Below are 23,002 nucleotides of genomic sequence, written 5' to 3'. Positions count from 1 at the left end.
CTGGCGCTTGTCCATTATTTTTATTATTTTTTTCAGCAGGCAGAAAAAAGGAGTTTCCCCCACGTTCCCCAGAGAACTATCTTGGTCAATAACACATGCCAAAGTATGCCTTACACCGAAAAATGAACCCACTGCAGCAGAACTAAGACCAACAGTAGTTGAATTTTAGAGACATCTACTGCATTACAACCCAAATAATACCTCAATGAGTTTTGCATACTTAAACATAGTAAAACAACAAAAAAACAATAATGAAGAGACTTCATTACTAATTCAAGAGTCATTCCTACAAGATTATTTGACCGACACTCTTCCTTTATTTGCTTCCAAGATTTCCATCTAGTGATGGAGAAAACACTTACTTTGCAAAGTCACATTCCAAATGTCACAGAATATATATAACACCAGCAGGAAATGTAACACTTTAAACACTTCTACTTTCTTAGATCCATCACCCATGAAAGAAACATACACATGATACTTGGAATTATTCTAATGACAGACATGTAACAGGCATAGACTGTAATTTTCTTCTCATATTACCTATCAGCTACAACTTTCTGAGCACAATCTCGTGGAAAAATACAGTCGTACCAGCCACAGTGAATATGTGTGAAAATAACAGACTGTGCTGTGTGATGTACCCCAGCCTCAGTATTTCGAGCTTCAGGCAATCTTCATAATTTTCTCACTGATGGCACTGAACATAAAGAAACTATCAAACTGCAGAACAGTCTTTCAAGTCTGTGCCATCACAAATGTCTCTTTCTCACACCTATCAATACCACATGTTATTCTAGTCCTCCTCAGATGGTAGCTGAAGGGACTGCTCCCTCTGTAATGTATGTAGGACTTGAATTACCAGTCTAGCAAATGGCTGGGGAAAAAGAAAAAAAAAGATACAGTAGGCAAAAAAATTAATTTCTTCACTGAGGGGCAGAAAAAAGTCTTCTACTCGACTTTTCCCCATAAATGCCGATATTATTAAACACTTGCATCATTAACATTTTTACTTTTAGTTGCAAAACAGGTTGCGAGGTGCACAACAGTCTACATCACTGTCATATGGTATGAATAGGAAATCACTTAACTAGGTGAAACAGAAAACTTACATGGTATATTTCTAACAGTATAGATGATGAATTTCCCATATTAGTTATTTATTGCCACTATCATGGTGACTTTACTTACATTACAATTTGTTTCAAGAGAAAAAAGAGTTTCTGTAAAGCAATTTTAATGCACCTCAGAACAAAAGCTTGTTACAGGAAAACAGAACACTTTCTGTCTTGCACATGAAACAAACTCAAGAGCCTTGATTTCCACCAAGACTACAAAAACAAAACAGGAAAACTGCCCACTCTGACCTACAACTGCTAAGTAAGCCAACAACTATGACACAATGACGGAATTTTAAAGGGAACTGAATAAAATCCTGCATAAAAGACTATTAAAAAGTGAAGTAGTCAGAAGGCGAGATGAAAAATTCTAATATTAATGAAAAAATGTAGAAGTAAGATTAAGCAATCAATTTTCATTGAAACAATAGGTCAACAGCATGGTATCTCAAAATCCCATATCTGTTGCTTTGATGTATTTACAAATGATCTGAAAGGGAAAGGAGTAGTGAAATTAAGAGTCTGCATATAATGTGATTACAATAGGCAAGGCCAAAAAGAACTTAGAAACTTAAGAAAAATTTCAAGACAAGCTAAGTAACTGCAGAACACAACAGCACATACCATTTAGTGTCCAAACTCAAAAAAAGTGTAAGATCAGAGAGATTAAGCACACCTTAAAATTCTAAATTAACTGTATAAAACTGAGAAAGACATGTATGTATTTCCACAAACACTCAGAAATTCTACTCAATATTTCGCACACTTAAAGAAGCTAAGAAGGTGTTAGATTAATAAGAAATAGGATGAAAAATACTAGTATAAAAAAATGAGAGTAAGACGTCCCTGTTAAAGTCATTGACAAGGCTTAATTTGGAATACATTATCTTTCAACCCATTTCAGAAAAGTATATTACAGAAGTGAAAAGGAGTCAGAGGGCATTCTGGAAAGGTCATAAAATACAGAAGTCTTCTGAAAGCACCTTGAAAATAATGTAAGTTGCTTTAGAAAACAGATAGGAAGAAGAAACAAAGTAAAAATCCAAATTCACACAGGATATACGCTAGTAAAGGATCAAAATACACAGCAATACTTATCATCACATAACTCTTAAAGCTTAGATTCCAGAACTACAGCAATTTGCCTACAAGAGGACAATAACAAATCACTTCTGACCACACTTTGTAAATATGAATTGATAAGGAATAAAGTTTAATAGTAGGTATAAGCTGGAATAGTTAAAAATAAAAAATGAAAGAAAAGTGAAATCATATACTTTTAACGTTATTTATTCTGGTATTACATGATAAAATCACCTCCAGCAATGGTTCACTATAACCATTGCTAACAATTCTTCCCAGCAGCTAGTAATTCAGACAAGTTGACAGAACACTAAATAGGCCAGTGAAACACTAAACTGATTTGCAGTGTATCTGAATACATAGTAATAAATCACACTACGTTTTTGGTAATACTTCTTACTCAGGACCTGATCTTTCCCATAATTAAAATCAACATGAGGTTTGCAATGAACTTAACCAGTTACAGAATCAGGGTCCATGCTGTCTGATTTCTCTCAGCTGGAACCCACGGAGGAGCTAATGAGCATTTGATCAGATAATCTCTATACACATATTTAAGCTATAATTAAAATTCCAAACATTGTGAAGACATTGTGAAGCTTGCATTCACAGGCTCATATCCATCAAAAGTAAGTATTATCTCCTACTCTTCACACACCTCTTCCTTTGTTTAGACACATGTAGCGACTTTAATTGGAGAATCACATGGTAATTTCCATAAGTCACTCCCGCTTTGATAAGTGTTGGTATTACAGAATTCTGGTCTCTGGTTTTGTATAATAAAATACTTCGGTTTTTAGCTATATTTCTGACTACAATTTTAATTTTCATATACTACTATTCTTTCCAGATTGCAAACTGGGCTCTAAAATGAAGAAGTTCAGCTTTAGTTAACTAAACATAAACATGTTGTCTGTGAATCATTTTAATCTTAGAGGTAATAAAATATAATTAGCATAAATACCTCTAAATATAGTGTCAAAATTATTCTGAACTAAAGAAAAACTAGACAAGAAATTCACTGTAAAGGTCAGAATCAAAAAAGGAAAAAGTCAAACATACTGACAAACGAAAAAAGTCAGACAAAGACATTTATTTTTCCAGTATTGTTAAGCTATCCATCTTACAGAAAAATAACTTTTTTTATCCTCACTGACTTGTCCTTACTGAGACACAGACAGTTTGGATCTCATTACAAGTGCACAGGCACTTCATGAGTGCAAGACTGGAACTTCTCGAGCAGCAATGTCATTTGAGTAAAAGCATGTTACCCAGGATGCCTCCTGCTCCCATATTAAAGTATAAACATATTACAGAAGAGCTATGATCCTTCTTTAATTCTGCAGTTTAGTGCCAATAGCAAAGATATCCACAGTGATATGGTATCTTAAGGAAACAGGATTATTGCATCTAAATAACCTTCCTTTCTTCAAAAATGTGTCATTAAGGTTTCTGCTCGAGCTGACTGGCAAGCACAGATCTCCCTGGATAGCAGACATCGAAAACGCCAGTCATATTAGCCAAAGTAATGATTTCCTGAGGTTGATATCTACCCCCAAATACACTGTAAGAATGCTCTGTTTTTCAAAAGTCAGTGTTACTTTGTGTTGCAGGCTTAACAACTTCTAAGATTCTGAGGCAGGTAGTAAGTACTCCTTCTGTGGGACTGAAAAAAGGTGTTTCAAGTTTCTTAGCACTAATCAGTTTCTGAAATAAAGTTGCCAAGATGCTATAATCTAAAGAAATTGTAAATGTTACAACCAACCGCCCTTATTTCAATCGGGTGTGGCTCCTTACCAGGCCTACTGAGCACCATAAACGGTAAGTAAAACAATCACGCTTATTATCACACCAACAGAAAACAGCTACAGCAGTTATGACCTCTTCTTTAAGTCCCTTTGAGAGCGGGTCCCTTCACAGAGGGGACTAAAATACCTTATTCCCAAATTCTACTGGGCTTGTGCGTAAGTATACTACTGGTTTTGGCTGGGATAGAGTTAGTTTTCTTCATAGTAGCTTGTATGGTGCTATGTTTTGGATTTGTGGTGAAAACAGTGTTGATAACACAGGGATATTTTAGCTGTTGCTGAGCAGTGCTTACACTGAGTCAAGGCCGTTTTTGATCCTCAGACTGTCCCAACAGCGAGTAGGCTGGGGGTGCGCAAGAAGTTGTGAGGGGATGGAGCCGGAATGGCTGACCCCAAGTGACCAAAGGAATATCCCATACCATAGGACATCACTCTCAGCAATAAAAGCTGCAATGAGGAAGGAGGAAGAGGTCATTTGTTTGGAGTTACGGCATTTGTCTTCCCAAGTAACGATCACACTTTCCTGGAGATGGCTGAACACCTGCCTGCTGATGGGAAGTAGTGAATTAATTCCTTACTTTGCTTTGCTTGTATGCGCAGCTTTTACTTTACCTATTAAACTGACCTTATCTCAATCCACAAGTTTTCTCACTTTTACCCTTCTGATTCTCTACCCCATCCTGCTCAGAGGGAGTGAGTGAGCAGCTGTGTGGGGCTCAGCTGCCTACTGGAGTTAAACCACAAGAATAAGATATTCATAACTCCTTACTTTCCATCTTTTTAGAAAGTCTGTCAGTGTGCTGCTGGCCTGTAAACATGCAAAATCACAAAGTTTATTTCTGCTGGTAACTATTTCTACAATTTCTTGTTTTCCTAACAAAGATGTGTTGACACGTGGCATTAGATTCTTAGATACATACAGATGAGAATTACCTTTGGCAAATAGGCTTTCACTGAGCAGAAGTGAATAACATCTCTTACATATATTACATCTGTGCTGGCGTGAAGAGTAGCTCTTGTAGGTCACAGTCATATTTAGAAGCATAGGGAAAGACTGTCACAGCATTCTAGAATCATCCAGTTATCTAGCAGACACAAACCCATCTCTTTAAGGGACCTTTGCTGTCACATGGCCACAATACGGAAACATCTGTTACTGCCAGTAAGGTTATCTTGAAAATTTACTGGTGTTTTTCAATTATGCCTCTAAGCTTTCCTCATCTCAAGTGAAAAAGAGTCACTATGTCACTTGCTACTTTGCCAAATAAAACCTGGCAACTAGCCATAGGCATATGCAGCAAAGTTGAGTGCAAACTCCTACCAAACATGAAAGTACTTGGCATTCTTGTTATTTGTCATAGTCACTCTTGGTGCCGACTCTTTGTCTGTATGTTCAGCAACAGAAAGGAGAGATTACTTGTCAGTGACTGGCCATTAGTGATGTCCTACTGTTACTATAGCTCTAATTGGTAATTCAGGGGTTAATAACCTGACAAGAGGTTACTGTGAGGAAACTGCAACATAAGTCACTGCCATACAGAAGCTACCTTGCAATCCAATAAAGTTATAGTAATTTTGTTTGTTTGCTAAATAGAAGAAAGATAAGATATTTTAGTAAGTTCAAAAGTATGTGCTGTTGGCTAGAGTTGTTCTGGTTAATACACAAGTTCAAAATTAAGTTATAATTGTAACTGTGGTACTACTCTAAGTGCTGATGTTCAATGCAAGTAATTTGTGCAGTCAATAAGAATGATATCAAAAAGTTCTGTCAAAGGGATTAAAAATTCATAAGTAAGTAAAATAAGGCAAAAATGGCATGCTTTTGGAGTCAATTTATGGAACTTAGAATCTGGGTATTATTTCTAGACATCACCCCTTCCTTTTTCTGCTAATGCAAGCTAAGACAAACAAGGCAAACACTACTTTTATATATAATCCTATTAATTTAAATTTTGCAAAAATCAGAATTTCAAATGATTCCTAAAAGCAAATTTTCAATAGTTTGATTGTCACTATTAAAACTAACAAGACATTATAATGCCATATTGAATAGCTCTTACTTGTATTGACTCAGTAGCATCTCAGCACATTTGATTTTCTCATACATAGATTCTATCTTCTTTTCAGATTCTTCATCAATTCTTTTCATTGCCTTTCGGATTTCCATCAGTTCACAACAAATATCACTGTATATTTTTGATGCCTAAGAAAATAAAACAAGTTTTCTGAAAGATGTTATATAAAAATCATACATAATGTTTAAAATAAAAAACAATTTCAAAATTTGACTGATTTTTTGCAGTTTAAAGTTGAAGTAGTACTTTGTGATGTCATACAACTTAGCAACAAATTCTGCATGGTCTGCAAGAGATACAAACATAGCGAAAGATAACAGAATGTGTGTTGTAAAATTTCATGGCATAAATGTTAGCAAGAGGGCTTTTATTCTGTTACAAAACTTTAAAGTTACTGTGAAAAGGTGGCTGCTTCCATGGGAAGATAGTGACCTCTGGAGCAGAAAGAAAGAAATAATGTTGAAAGAAGCCCCCGAGGTTTCACTCAGTAATCTGACAGAATCATTACTTAAACATCTAGAGGATGTGCAAGTCCAGCAGCCACCTATGTAAAAGAGGGGCCTGAGACAATGCAGACAGTGAACACGATTTTCAATGCTCTAAATAGTATCAGGACACTCAGTTTGTAACAACTCTCAAATAGAGATATGTACGTCTACTGTCTCTGCTTTTTAAAATATTATAAATATTAACAAATAACATGATATAAGATGTTTATTATAATCCAGCATTTCACAGCTAAAACTTGTTCTTTGGATATTAAAAGCTAGAGATTCAAAATTAAATAACTGTTTTAATTGCAAAGAAAATTAAGTATCAGCTGCTTTTTTAAGGCCATGGGAGGAAAAAACATACCTGAGTGAAAACCAGCATATTAATTAGAGCAGAATAAAAGTCAGAAATAACTTGACAATTAGACATTTTGTTGAAATGAAATGTATAAATAAGTTACAGTAACATCAAATCTATCTTCTTATGATATGTAGTGTCCCTTTTTGGAAAGAAAGAAAAAAAACCCTCTGAAAAGAAGCAATTTCATAGATCAGATCTAATTCATGATAATTCTCATATTATTTGTGTAATAGGCAATTAACTTTTTAATTTTAGAAGTATTTTGACCTGACCGTTGAGCCCTCAAAGTTCAAAATAAAACAAATTAAAATAAATAATATTAAGAATCACCTACAAACAAGACCCTTTTTAGACTGTAAGTACCTTGAAAAAGAGATTAATCTCTAGATTTGTATTTAAAAATTACTATAGAAAATATATAGAAAAATAGAAAACATAATACTGTACTAAAATCTGTATTTGAAGTAACGCAGTATCCCTTCCTTTTTAGACATCAATTTTAAACTGCCTACAAATTTGCTACACTTACATTATTCAGACTGACATTAGCCACATTAGGCATTTATTATCAACAAATAATGAATTATTATCATTATCAATAAATACTATCAACAAATAAATTAGGAAAAAATGTACATCAGCGCTTAAAAATAATTAAATCTTAAAAACATTTTTGTAACAGCTTCTAACATCTCCATGTTCTGGAACAAACGCTGATGTCTGTGAGAAATCTGAAAAGAATCTATACCTATAACAGGTATGTGCCTTCTGCCTTTCCCATGAAAAATCCTGCGTGAAATCAACTTAAAAAGTTAGAATTACATTCCATATATGCTTAAGAGACATTTATTAAAGGCCAACAGCATTATCCTCCCTGGATTCTGTCTGCACTTAGTGCCTCTAATAACGGTCTGGGCACACAATTCACAGTCTTCGTGTTCAAAATTTAAATCAGACTTTGGTACTTCCAAAACACTTCTGTTCTCTAAAACCGTATGCACCTATGGAGTGGAAAGATTCTAAAAAAAACATCGTCGTATTGTCTGCATTTACCTTTTCATAAGCCAGCAACACTTCCTTCACAGCTTCACCCTCTAGAATCAGCTTTTCTTCCAGCAGAGGGCTGTGTTTCTTCATGAAGTCTATATCCTCCTGAATCTTTCTGTTGACTGTTTCTGTCTGAAGTATTTGGTTTTGTAACTGTCGCAGCTGATGGCTTTTACAATCAAAATGCCATTGTAGCTCCAAGGTATCTTGAACACACATGTCATATTCTTTTAAAAAGATAATCAGCATAACGAAATTTGAGCGACACCACTAATACGTAGTGAGATTAGGAAACATGTTGTCATAATACTAAGACTTGCAAAATTTTGCTGTAAACTACTTTGAAGGCCAAAATAGGATATTGGTTACAAAAGACACCACCAAATATTGCATTAGCAGTGGAACTGTTTTTAAAATCACACTTAATAATACTATTATGTAATTCAAGCAAATTTTCACAGTGAGGGGTAGTTTTGTTTTTATGAAGGAAAATAAAACATCTAACCTTAAGGCATATCTAAAGGAGGCTATTATAACACAATAACAGCTCTACTGAGCTTCCCAGTCTCCAGCAACAGACATATGTGGATGCAGAGGAAGAACAGGGCAAGTATAAATCCCACATCCTCTTAATATGCCAACTATTTTCAGTTCAGGGACACTTCCTGAAGTAGATGTGGGTTCAAGAAAATTAAACTAAAGATACAAACTCAAAGCCAACAAACGAAACATATTCATGTTGCCACACAGAAGTGTGTCAGTCTTAGTTCAGTTTGCTGCATTTACTCTTCTGACTGGCATACATTTCCTATGGGTCTTTACAAGAAAATACGTGACTAGACCACTGGTTGCTGAATGACAACATATATTTTATTTTGCTCAGAAAAAAAAAAGCAGCACTTATTAGAGATGGTGTCCTGCAGCAGCTGATGTTCTATATGGAAAAATTATTGGTATGAAACTAGGAAAAGTAAAGTAAGATATCAGCTAAGAAAAAAAAACAGAAAACGTCTCAAGAGCAGTAAACTTTGCCATAGATTGGAGAGAGAGAAGCACATTTTACCGAGTAAAAAAAAGGCTCTCTAGCTCTGAGAAGTAGCTGTGGAATATTCAGTGCAATCCCTTAACAGTCGTCACAATTTTGCTGCATTAACAAGACACAAATCACAAATTTACAAAATTATTATTTCATTGCTACTAAAAACTAAAGAGACATTGTATGAATAAGTGGCTTTTATACATCACACAAAATTATACCCAACATTGAGACGAATAAAATGTTTTCCGTTGGATTTTTTTTACATTTCAGAGAAGGTAATTTCTGAAGATAGGTTATGTCACTGCAATTACCTGAGTGTGCTACAGGACACAGATGTAGTGGGAGCTAGCACTAATGGAAACCAAGGGAAGTCTAAAGAAATAACAGGATTCAGCGTCTACTCTGAATGGGTCATGCAAACTCTTAATTAAGAATCTCCTGGGTTTGTAATACTTAGATTAGGGATAATTATAATATCCCTGAGGGTCTTTCCCCTTTATCCTCAATTCCAATTTAGCGTAATTTTTGTCTAATAGATAATACTATGAAAAGTCATAATCCTGAAAATGACAAATTTACTCCAAGGACATAACATCATACTGACATAGCCCATTGATAAATCAAGGGAGAAGAGATGGTTAATATTCACAGCCAAACTTCATGCTAGTTTATTTTGCTTTTTTCTTAAAACATACCGTATCCTTGCATATATTAAAAGAATTGAAAATGTGTTAATTATATGCCACTATTCCAAACTTTTCATATTTATAGAGAATGCTAAACAGTAAAGTAAAAGTGACAGGAATGTGTAGCAACACACAAAAATGATTTACAGCTGCATCACTGTAGGTAAGTACATCAAAAAGTACAAAGTAGCATCTCCGCAGCTCAAATCCTGAACTATTGTGCTGAATAATGGGGAAGAAAGATGGAGACAGACTTTTTGGTAGGGCCTGTTGCAATAGGACAAGGGGTAATGGTTTTAAACTAAAAGAGGGTAGATTCAGACTAGATATAAGGAAGAAATTTTTTACAATAAGGGTGGTGAGACACTGGAACAGGTTGCCCAGAGAGCTGGTAGATGCCCCATCCCTGGAAACATTCAAGGTCAGGTTGGATGGGGGTCTGAGCAACCTGATCTAGTGGAAGATGTTCCTGCTCATTGCAGGGGGGTTGGACTAGATGACCTTTAAAAGTCCTTTCCAACCCAAACTATTCTACAATTACATTATCAACCTTCTCTTCTTGCAGTTCTTTGCTTCTGTAAAATTGACCTTTCCATTGCCACAGGATTTTCTGCTGAAAGCAGTTTCTAACCTATCACTGAATTTTAATTCTGATTCTTTATTCGATCTCCTCTTCTGTTTTCAGGATATCATAAATTGTTCTTCAGAAGCAACTGCTTTTAAGGAAAGCAATCTCTGCAAACTGGTAACACCATAACACAGGTTTCTAGTTTCCAAGTCAACAGTTGTCCATTGGCTAAAATAAACAAAGAAACAAACAAACAAACATAGATTGTTCTCATATATTGTTAGGGGATGTGCACTATCTGACATTTTGCCTTCCTAAGGAGGGGGGAAAAAAAAGAGAGAGTGAGAGAAAGCATTTGTGACTAAATGACTCCTGGCTTGCCTCCCTTATACACTACTTGTCACTCAGTATCTACCCATCAGTAAACACAGTTATGGAAGACACTTGCATTATCACCACACTCTGGACTGGGAAATATTTGTCAAAGACCTCAGGATGATCTGCGCTAGAATATGTACTAAAGTACTAACTGTGATTGTACATTTGAGAACCTACTGTTATAAATTATGCAACTTTTCTATAAGTCTAGGTTCAGACGGTACCTGCTTCTGACTGTGAGTCAGAAGACAAACAGCAAACAGCTGCTGCATAGCTGCTTTCTTTTTTTCTTTATTTCCTTAATTCTATTGTGTAGATGCCAGTTCATCACAAAAGGTAATGGCAAACATCCTTAGAATCTTGGATTTCAAGGAAATCTATCAATGGTTACGTCAAACAATTCTTACTAAATACGTTAAGTATTTTATTCAAGTTTATCAGATTGTAATTTTTCTCAAAACTTTTTTTTTGTGGTTTAATCTATGGTTTAACTCAAATGAATTGTTTTATAATTCTGTTTTGTCTTCTCATTCCTTGGCCCAAACTGAGCACTTGTTATCATCTTAAGATTGTCTTGTCTACTCTTATGCTATTTCTCAAACAATGCTGAACATTCCATAGTACTTTCCATATACCAAATTCAGAGTAAATACTGTACTCCTATTACAGTAAACACAACTATAGTCATATCATAATTCTTATTCTTGGTAATGAGATGACTGAAAAATAACAAATATTCTTAGTTTCAATACCAATACCTTTTTGAACAGCTGCAGGAAGCTGCTGTAGCCTCCAAAGTGACATAGAATCAATTTTCATGCCAAGCTTTTTCCCTCGCTGTTTCTCCAACTCCAAAGCTTTTTCTGCTTCCTCTCGATCAGCCTCCAGCCGCTTAATTAGCTCAGTAACTTCCAATAGCAAAGCTTCTGTTTCCTGCTTCAAGGTTAATGTCTTGTCGTCTTTAAAAATACATTAAAAAATATTTTTATGAAAGCTTAATCATATGTTTTTTATTCAAACTTCATTCTCAACACAAAGTTGGCCTGTTCACATGGATCACAGTAAGCACAACTGATTACAATTCTGCCTTTAAAAATACATTATAATTATTTCTTATGAAAGCTTAAATATACACTCTTTATTCCAGCTTCTTTCTCAATATAAAGCTAGCCTCTTCACATGTATCAAGGCAAGCACAACTGGTTACAAACAAAACTTTCACGTTCAACAGCATTTTCCCTCAGCTTATTTCTCACTTATTCAGAGTGCAACAAAAGTGTATTAATATAGATGGGGCAACATTTTCATCTTTGCCTCATTGCTTGAGTAAGTTATCGTCCATATAATAGTACAAGTTCCTCATCTTCTAAATTTTTAAAAGAATACTTATTTCATTTTATTTTCCTAAGAAAGTATCAACGACTTCATTAAGGTCTTTGGAGTTCTAAGAATATTTAGTGTAACATCTCAACCACACTATTTTATTTGTGTTACACACAAATCATCATTTCATACTGGGAAATCTGGCTATCAAAATTGCCTCAGTTATTTGTTTCGATAAAAGATCCTTTGAGGTCATCATCTATAGTGCTGATCTATAAAAAATGGGAAGTATATATGCTATAGAATCCAAGACATTTCTATTTTGATTCCACAGTCAATAATTCCTTAAATTATTTTGATTAAAAACTGCAAGCATTGAAAAGAAGGACAACTACTTAAAATCTGGAGTGAAATTTTGGCTTCACTGCCACCAACAGAAATTTTGTCACACAATTTACTGCAGACAGGATCGTCTGTGGCTAGTAGTACTTAAAAAGTTGCACATTGTCTTAAAAAAAAATTGCACACATTCTCTTTAATATTTAAAATTTAATTCAAAAATATATAACCTGAATAAAGATGCAAACTGTAAAAAACAGAACTCTATGTTGTGAGTACATTATGAATACCCTGTAACAGCAATGCAGTTATTTGTTTTATAGAAACTAAATAAAAAAACCCTAGAATTTCCAACAACCAACCTAAGTAGTTCATCTGGTTCAAATCCTAGATGGATTAAAATACAGTATGAATCTAAATACAGAAATGTAAATCATCTTCTTGCAAACAAGATGATTAAATAGTACTTAATATAGCATTTAAAATGTATGTCTTTCAGCTTATCAGATGACACACAGATTTCAAAGGATACTCATTTCATTTACATAAGACACAAAGCAGGCAACAAGCAACTATTATTGCAAATGCAAAGCATATATTAAATGAGGATAAGTAACTTCTACCACTCAGACTGGATAATTATGAAATATTTTTACCTTCACAAGATACTTCAGCTTCTTTAAAATCCAACTTAGTGGATAATGATAACCAGATATCTTTAATAGATTCAGCAGTGACCTGTTCTGTTATCCTGTAGATAAAAACCACTGTCACTAAAAAATTTTAGGCTGAATTTAAATTAGCATTATTAAGTAAATATTACTTTAACAAAGTCAAAATTTATTTTATTGAATCTTACACATTTAAACGCTGGCAAGTTAAATGGAATAATCATTAAAAAGCACTGCAAGTCATACAGAAGAATTATTAACTGTACAATTCAGTACAATACAGAAGAATTATTAACTGTACAATCCAATATAAGTGCTTTTCTCGTATCTCCTTATAGAAATACAAGAAACAGATTTCTTTACATCTTGTACATACACAGATCTTCATTTTTTGTCCTTATACCCAAGAACGTGCCAAAGTGAAACTGTTGTAGAAAAGCTGTTACTCTTTACGAGTTCTGAATATACAGGAGAAATACATGCTATACTTTCCAGACTCTTGTAAGTGGCAGAAGCATTTAGTGCTGTATCTGTGCAGACACAGATACCTTGCCACTGCAGGCCAGATGTAGTTTCAGTTTTATCAGTTGAAAGGAAGTCACCACTTAAGGGTCAACAATGAAGAAAAAAGATTTTTGAGAGATACAAAAGAAAAAAGATCAAGGCACAAGGCTTAATCAATTTCCAACAGAAAAGCTTTTGAAATCTGTGAGACTCAAAAGTCGAGATGAGGAGGGCTTTATTAAAATGAGATTAGGACAAAGTGAGAAGGTGAAGTAAGTAACATGAGTAGCCAAAGAAGAACACAAGGAAATCATAACCTGCATATGAACTTAGGAGGCTCATTAGCCTACTGGAGTTGAGAAAAGCGGAGGGAGGATAACCACCCTCCGCTTATACCCACACGTGCAGCTTGAAGAGCACATACAGGTTCTTCATATGCAGCTAAGATGAAACAAAATCTGCAGTCACAGTGATACACTGCACATACACGCATAATGTGAACGCACATATTTGAAAGAACTCCACAAACAAGTTCCTTTTCCATGAAGAAATAACAGACAAAAAGCCTATGCCAAAAACAGACCAAAAGAAATACTTTTCAAGCCTTGCTAGATCAACAGAAAATACATCTAAATTACAGGGAATAGAACAAAAAATTCTGTGCAGTAATGGAAAATAGTAAGACATTGGACAGGAAAACTAGGACCTGGTGTTGGAAGAGATATCAAATTAGATAAAGAAGCAGGAGTTTGATAAACAGGAGTTGGATAAATAGGCAAACACAAAATAACTCAATAGGTGTATCTGATGTGAAGTAAAAATACACAGGGAAATACAGAGTTTGTTGAGCAAAACAGTCAGGACAACAAGCTCAGTGCATGAGATACATCGTCCTCTTCAATTTTCATCTTTTTAACTAGAACTACATCATAAAGTACCCTGCATCATGAATAATACAATTTAGCCACACATTCAGGCTTACTTTGCATACCTCTGAGTACTTGCCTTTGAAGTACACTTGTATTATATCCTAGGTTAGGAGAAGTCTGAGTTCTTTAGTGTATTTCAAAATACATGCAGCCAGTATGTAAAATTTAGGAAAAACCTGCATGAGTTTTATGTTTTAAAATTACATTTTAAATTTACATTTTTAAAATTACATTTTAAATTTATAACCTTAGTAACTCTGTATATATTCTAGATATCCCCAGTCCAAACATATCTAGAAAAAGACAATTCTTCAACTTTTTATTTTTAATTTAGGAATTATGTTCTAGTTTGATTTTAACAAGCATCCTTTCTTGTCCTCTAACTTTAAAGATACATAGTTGCAAACACTGTAGTGTGATTCAAGGCAATTTTGTCACTCAAACACATGGAAGTTTTTTGAACTAAACATAAGTATCTGGAAAACCACACTGAAAACAAAAAATCATACATTTAGTAAGAATCTTAACAGTATGCAGTATAGGAAAACCAGGAAAGAAAAAAAAAAAGAAAAAAATCTTGTTTTTTTCCCCATCTTACTACACCATGTGATGAAGAAATGGCCATTTCATTCAAACTTTTTTCCTACTCTCTTTTTAATTACTTGTCCTCTCCCTGTGCCTAGCCAAGTTGAAATGAGAGTAAATTCGACCCTCTATGCAAATTCAGAAAATTGTACACAGTATTTAGAGAACGTCACAAAGATCAGAGTAAGTATAAAAAACATTCAGAACGCTTACACATCATGTTCCAACCCAAAAGCTAATGCAATGAGAGCTTAAAATAAGGATCCTTACTCATATTTAGGTACCTGAGATAAGTGGCCCAATTGGCACAATTTCAGAAGTATCAATAACTGAACAACTGTTATCAACAGAAATTCATTGCTTAGGTGAGTCCTGAGACCTATGATCACCTTGAATCTTTGAAAATTAAACACTGAGTAGGGAAGGTATGAGAAATTCTCCACAAATGCTTTTGGTCTTCTGAAGTAACTAGATCCTGCAGACACTGAGAATGCTTATTTTAGATGCATTCTGCATTACAGAAGAACTTGGTAAACTCCACAGTTCCCAGAGCAGACTTTATAACCAGACTCGAATCTCATCAAATAATTACCTAACATTAAAAGAAGTGCATTATTTTGTATGATTTTGTATATATGATTCTTACCGTGGTATTTTCTCCTCCTTAAACACATAACCATACTGCAAAAGCAAAACATACAACTCCATTATACATCTCAGATATTATACACTTCTTTTTCCTAACAAAAAGCATAATAGGCCACTGAATATAGTATCATAAGAAGATCTAATTAGTGTACATACAGATGAATGCTTTCCAACATTTTAAAATAATTACAAAGCTTTTTAATTTCTAAAAACTGTGCATCTCCGAATAGTTGGTAATAAACCACAGCTTTTGTACCTACATGTTATGCATTACTCAATGTTGTTGAATGTGTTTTAAAAATCCCTTAATATTGTTAATTCTATTTTCCATCTTAACCTCTGTACTTTGTTTTTAATTACAAAACTACCACAGAAATTCTGCCTGAATGTCACCTGCTTTTTCTTTAGGGCTATGTCTACAACAGTAAATTAAACACTGCCAACAAAGTTTTCTGGCCCCAGCAACTTTAACACCTACACCATTAAACTGTTACTAAATCTTACTGGTACAGCCCACAGTAAGGGACGTTACCACATTCACAAACCATTCCCAGACTGTTTCCAACCACAGTCCAGGAACTGGAAAGGGTCAAGGGCCATTCCTCAAAAGCAGTGCGCAAAATCATAGAATCATAGAATCGCTGAGGTTGGACGGGACCTTCAAGATCATCAAGTCCAACCTTTAGCCTACCCTGACAAAAGCCACTTCTAAAGCATGTCCCTAAGTACCATGTCTACCCTTTTTTTAAACACCTCCAGGGATGGTGAATCCACCACCTCCCTGGGCAGCCTATTCCAATGTTTAATAACCCTTTCAGTGAAAAAATGATTCCTAATATCCAATCTAAACCTCCCCTGACGTAACTTGAACCCGTTTCCCCTCGTCCTATCACTTGTCACCAGGGAGAAGAGGTCAGCCCCCATCTCCCTACAACCTCCTTTCAGGTAGTTGTAGAGGGTGATAAGGTCTCCCCTCAGCCTCCTCTTCTCCAGGCTAAACAACCCCAGCTCCCTCAGTCGTTCTTCATAAGGTTTGTCCTCCAGACCCCTCACCAGCTTTGTAGCCCTTCTCTGGACACGCTCCAGCACCTCAATGTCCCTCTTGTAGTGAGGGGCCCAAAACTGAATGCAGTACTCGAGGTGGGGCCTCACCAGTGCCGAGTACAGGGGGACAATCACTTCCCTAGTCCGGCTCACCACACTATTCCTGATACAGGCTAGGATGCTGTTGGCCTTCTTGGCCACCTGGGCACACTGCTGGATCCTATTCAGCCAGCTGTCCACCAACACACCCAGGTCCTTTTCTGCCGGGCAGCTTTCGAGCCACTCCGCTCCAATCCTGTAGCGCTGCATGGGGTTGTTGTGTCCCAAGTGCAGGACCCGGCACTTGGCCTTGTTGAACCTCATACCATTGGTCTCAGCCCATCGGTCCAGCCTGTCCAGATCCCTCTGCAGAGCCAACCTACCCTCAAGCAGATCAACATGCCCGCCCAGTTTAGTGTCATCTGCGAACTGACTGAGGGTGCATTCGATCCCTTCATCCAGATCATTGATAAAGATATTAAAGAGAACCGGCCCCAGCACCGAGCCCTGGGGGACACCACTTGTGACCGGACACCAACTGGATTTAACTCCATTTACCACCACTCTCTGGGCACGGCCATCCAGACAGTTTTTTACCCAGCGAAGAGTACACCTGTCCAGGCCACGAGCAGACACCTTCTCCAGGAGAATGCTGTGGGAAATGGTGTCAAAAGGTTTGCAAAAATCCAGGTAGACAACATCCACAGCCTTTCCCTCATCCATGTCTATCCTGTTTTGGTGGGTAAGAATTTACCATTATGGATATAAGGTTTTCCATGTCAAATGGACATATTATTGGTAACATTTAACTTACGAGCAGAGGTTTAAATAAGTTACTATATAGACAAGTAAAATCCAAACTCCCTGTATTTGTAGTATAACAATTTCAGTATATATCCCTAATTTTGATTTCTAAGAGCATTAATGAGCTAACATTAAAATGTATACACATCTGGATGTGTCAATGCTTATCCATGATTATCTATTCCTGTATATTGATAAAATTATGACATTAAAATCATTTCACTATTTTTACATTACATTAAAGGTGAATGAGACAATATAAAATTTCCTATCAATTTAATGTCTATATTGTAAATCAAGATATCACAGTAGTTCATGCAACTTGAATTCTTCTAATATCTATGCTGCAGTTACAGAAACCTCCCTGCAGAGTATTTAACAGCGTTTGCAGAATACTAATCTAAGACAGTTTTCCTGATGTTCTGCTATGATGACATTATTGTCGGTACTGGAGATAAATTATTTAAATATAACTTGTCTGTGCATGCAGTGATCAGATCTTCTTACTGCAGTGCAGACATATGCAAAAATTATTAACATTTGGAAAACACTTCTCCAGCAAAATTGAATAATTTAAATGATATTAATCATGTTCTCAAATAAGTTATTGGGAAGACTTTACTATACTTTAAAATGGTATATACTGCATTCATTCTTCATCTAGCTACCCGTGTTTTTAGCTTCCCTTTATTCTTGTTTCTATTCACACAAAATCTATATAGGCTAGGAAAACATCATGTACTGCTAGAGAAAGAACCATAACATTTTCAGATTCATGTCTCTCAATATGAGAGTAAAGAAATTTTTTAATCAAGGAATTGTTAAGTATTCAGAAAAAAACACTGCTTACTGTAAATGACAAAAAATGGCACACAGCTGAATTTTACTGTCTACTCAAGACTAGCATCAAGAACTGTTTTGCAGACAATTGATATGATTGAAGCAACTTGACCGTGTATGCATCTGAATCTTCATATATGAATTTACTATCTTGATGATATATTGATATTATGTTATGATATTATGGTATATTGATTTTAGTAAGATCGTTTCACTTGCAGAAACTGTTAGGTAGATGAAAAACACACCATGACCAGTAAATGAACCTGCTGGGCACTATTTTGGAGAGTACATATGACATGAAGCTAAATTTTTATAAAAATCAACATAATAATCCTATTTAAAAATATACTTGTTCCTATAAAGATAAAAAGCACTTGGCCATTTTTAACCATAAATGTACCTGCTCAAAGCATTTCTCCACCTTTAATTCTAACTCTTGAATGTGATGAATGGCTTTGTTAATACAGGGTGATGGAGTATTTACAAAAGCACAGCTACGATGCCTTGTGGTGATGCACTTGTTCTTATCTGGAGAAAGAGAGAGAATACAGAAGGTTGCGAAACTTCATGTGTGGGTGTCCTGCGTTTGAGATAGAACAGAACCATGTGTGAAATTTTCTCATACCTGATTTTCTTCCTTTAATTTGGAACTTAATGAACTTTGGTCTTGAAATTGACTAAGAGAATGTAACAGCTACATCTATCACTATGCACACTTTGCACGCAGAATGTTATTCCTTTTTGAATACAATCTCAAATACAAGGAGAGAGATTCAAAAATGTTTGAAGAATATGAAGGAATAAATTGAAAGAGATGAGACATGATAAAGTGAGATAGGGTCAATATACAATTCTCTATAACTAACTGCACATAATTAATACCAAATGAATCGAGTTTGATGCTTATATGCTACTCCTCAGCAAGGATTTTGTCCAAACAATAAAATAATACCAGAACCCAAAAAGGCAAAGGTGGCAGCTACCACAGAAATGCTCAGAGCAAAACAGAAAAGGTCACAGGGCCTTAGAGGCAAGCTTAGACTACTCTTATGTATACAATACTTAGTTCCAGCAAATGTTTGCTTCAGCCTTATGAAGGGATGAGGTTCCAGAACAGTAGTTCCCGTGCTGGGAATTTAAAGCTACATGACATAAATGAACTGCTTTATCAGAACATGCGGATTTCACAATTATGTTTTTTTTTAAACTCCCTTAGCCTTATAACCACATAAATAAATGATACCATGGCACACTACTGAATGTTAACTATTTAATGAACACACAGAAAGGGAATCTGACTGCAGAGTTCACAAATGAAAGGTGTCAGGAAACAGAACAAGACACTGAAACTTAGTAGTAGAGCTACTGAAAAGTCTAAGAAGCTGTCCTACAAACATGAAACATTAATCTAATTATGTTCAGGGGGATACAGTGCTTTAATGTGCCTTGGAGACGAACCAAAAATAACAATAATAGGAATTAAAATGTAAAATAGAAGCAGATAACCTTCATATACAGTCTGTGGATATTTTTATTTTGTTTTTTAAAAAAGAATTATCTTTTAATGTCTTAATTAAAGTGTGAGCCCAAAACATTAAAAATCTGTAACTTACATAAGGCTCTTCGAACTTTAGTTTATCATAAACAGCCCTACTGGAAAGGAAAAGATGGTTTGCAAGATTTTGTTTGAAAAGACAACCCACTGATATGGATATCAAAACCTGTTTCACAGGATCTTGTTCTGCCCTTTTCCTAGAGCCAGAAACCTTCACAGGATGCCTAAGCAGCACAATCCTAACAAAGTATGTATAGACTTTGTATCTTTCTTGTACTCTGAAGCACAACACAGAAGTTCAGATTTTGAGACCAACATTAATTTACCCTAGTTGCTTATACTGTTATTATTCTTCCATTTTACTACATTAACATTAATGTTGTTGTAAAAACTATGTTTTTCTTCTACATCACTAATGCAACTAAGAATACCACTATTTTTAAAAAAATCTGAAATTTCTGAACAGCTTTAATAAAATAATTACTCTCCTACTGCTTTGGTCTTCTTTGGAAAATGCAAATGTTTATACATGCAACTCTTCTAATCCCTTTGTAAAAGCAAGCTAGAAATACAATTCAGTGAGAAAGTGGGATTCTTTACCACTTAAAATCTAAAAATTAAAGGTAAATTAAATACAGCCAATCTTGTTTTCAGACAGAAAACTGAACTATCATTAGAGGATGGATTGACACCAGTAAGTCAATGACTGACACTCAAAGTCTACAAATGCATCATTTGTATGAAGATTTTTCAAGCAGCGTGACATAAGAACCAAGAAAGAGGACTAGCGTTATATTGCAAACACAAATTATAAAATAATTTCTTATATCTTAAATTTAAGCCCTTCATTAAACTATTTGAAAACTGTATAATAGAAGACTTATCTGACATACCTTGGGATGGCTCATTACTGTCATTAGAAGAACAAGAAAATGACTCTGTTTCACACATTATTGCTGGTAGTACTTTTCAGCCTAATGATGAGAAAAACAATAATACACATACATATATACATACACATATACACATTTTAAAAACTCTTATTTTCATCAGCAATAAAATGTGTTCCATCAGTGATATATCTACAGTATGTTTAAAGGTTAGCAAACCTATTTTCATTTTTCCTACTAAGGGAAAAGCAGCAATTAAGCAGTTGATGGCAGTACAAATCACACTGTGGATCCTATTTAAGTAATGAAATTACAGTTAAAAAGTAAAGGAAAACCAAGACTGCCAAAATTCAACCTATGTGGCCTGGCTTTTTAAATTATACAGGTTATTTTGGAGCCTATCATGACAGTGATAACCAACACTAACTAGAAAAATGTGAAAACCAAAATGGATAACCTATGAGATGAATTTTAATTAAGAAACTGTCAATGGAAGGGAAGTCCATAAACTTGTAAACACTGTTGTCTCAATGGACAGAAGACACATAAGAGAGGAAAATAATCTACCTATTTGCATATAAACTTGTAACTCAGATTTACTACAATAAATAAAACCAACATTATTTATTTATTATTTACATAATTCAGAAAAATAATATTGGCTGAAAACTTAGGTAGTTAAGCCTCAGGACATCAAGCTAAAGTAATTTACCAAAATATTTTATTACCCTAAAAATTCATACATTTGACAAATAACTGTATTGCCATACAGAGATCCAGGTGGACATCTCTCCCTCCTTATCTCGCCCGACTTGCGCAATTCGCATATTGGAAGTCCACAGTAAATTGTGGATTCCAACTACTATCAACCTACAAAAACTGACTAGTAAAAAAGCAAACCCCAACATTTATATTACAGTCTTTATCAATATAAAATATCGCACAGATCACAGATTTTAGCATTCCATATTCTTGTAAGCAGTACTATTAAAAAATAGATATATGTTTATTCCAAATTCCCTGAAATGGAAAATAGTTGCCTGAGAGTTCAAATGGATGGACGGACAGAGAAAAAAAAGAGCAAGACCAAAATATGCTCTTCACACCTCAGGTTATTGATCCACCAAACCCAAACTCAAGTCTGTTCCAAAGAGAGGTTAGAAGACTGTAAGTGTACCAAGCTTGCCAAAAGAAATGATGAATCCACAGCTGATCTTCTGCATGAACTTCCATGCACTGCAATGCAGACAGCATTATTGCTCTGTTACCGTAACAAACTATTTGACTTGGAAACTCTGAACAATATCAACAAAACCTTACAAACGTTCAAACTAAAGCTATGGAAAAGATTTTTTAAATTAAATAAAGTTCATAATACATATAAGTAAGTAAGTTTCAAGTCACCACATTTTCAACTATGCAACTCTCCTTAGGAAATGTATGGAAAATATATTATATGAGCCATTCTTGAATGTCATTTGCACATTAATACCTTTTTTTTTGTAAGTTTGGTGGCTTTTTCAATTTCCTGAAACAATCATTGCCAGCGGTGGGGCTCAATGCTGTTCAAAGAAATATGCCAATTTGGCAAGCAGGAATTTTTAACTATACCTCTGACAGGATGTCAGCTTCTTGGACTCTGCAAAGTGATATTCTACTCTCCTACAGGCTCATCCTGGCAGTCAGACCAGATGGACCATATTAGCTCCAACAAGGAGTATATAAAAGAATCTGAAATTCGTAGTTAAGTCAAAGAAAATAAGCATTGATAGACAGAATAGCTCTAGAGAAAGGAGGAAAGAGGAGAAAAATACTGCATATGAAAGGAAAAAATCCAGGAAAAAAACCCTTAAGAAACAGTTCCAATTTGTTGTGTAATACATTCGGAACAAGGTATGAGCAGATCTGACACGCAAGCATGTGTTAAGAGAAAGGTGAGAACATCACTTGCTTGATAAGGAATCATATACACAACAACACAAAGACACATTCCACTGTACATAACATGCCACTGAAAAAAAATATATTGGACAAATCTGCAGTTGATGACAAAACTATCATTTCAATCTGAGGCTTGGAAAAAAAATTAGCCAGCACATGGTTCATTTAGTCTCTGGTGAAAATATATAAAAATACTAGACTATTTATATTCACAGCTGTAACTATCAAAACAC

At 35.1% G+C, this 23,002-nt stretch overlaps 1 protein-coding gene across 1 annotated transcript in view; it reads right to left on the bottom strand.

The window, feature by feature from the left end:
- The window catches only part of CCDC178 (coiled-coil domain containing 178), a 172,025-nt gene extending 151,136 nt beyond the window's left edge, over positions 1–20,889 (bottom strand). Inside the window, exons 1-7 of the mRNA XM_054192444.1 lie at positions 20,832–20,889; positions 18,784–18,911; positions 15,652–15,686; positions 12,973–13,067; positions 11,413–11,613; positions 7,990–8,210; positions 6,070–6,212 (exon numbers count right to left, since the gene is read on the bottom strand). Of these exons, the coding sequence (XP_054048419.1) occupies positions 6,070–6,212; positions 7,990–8,210; positions 11,413–11,613; positions 12,973–13,067; positions 15,652–15,686; positions 18,784–18,911; positions 20,832–20,889 (881 nt within the window). The remainder of the gene's footprint in view (positions 1–6,069; positions 6,213–7,989; positions 8,211–11,412; positions 11,614–12,972; positions 13,068–15,651; positions 15,687–18,783; positions 18,912–20,831) is intronic.
- Between the last annotated feature and the right edge of the window lie 2,113 nt (positions 20,890–23,002).

This window comes from Rissa tridactyla, chromosome 2 (assembly GCF_028500815.1).
Source record: "Rissa tridactyla isolate bRisTri1 chromosome 2, bRisTri1.patW.cur.20221130, whole genome shotgun sequence".
In the NCBI taxonomy this organism is placed as follows: Eukaryota; Metazoa; Chordata; class Aves; order Charadriiformes; family Laridae; genus Rissa; species Rissa tridactyla.
Note: the sequence above shows the minus strand (reverse complement) of the source record. Positions and strands in the feature narration are given on the sequence as shown.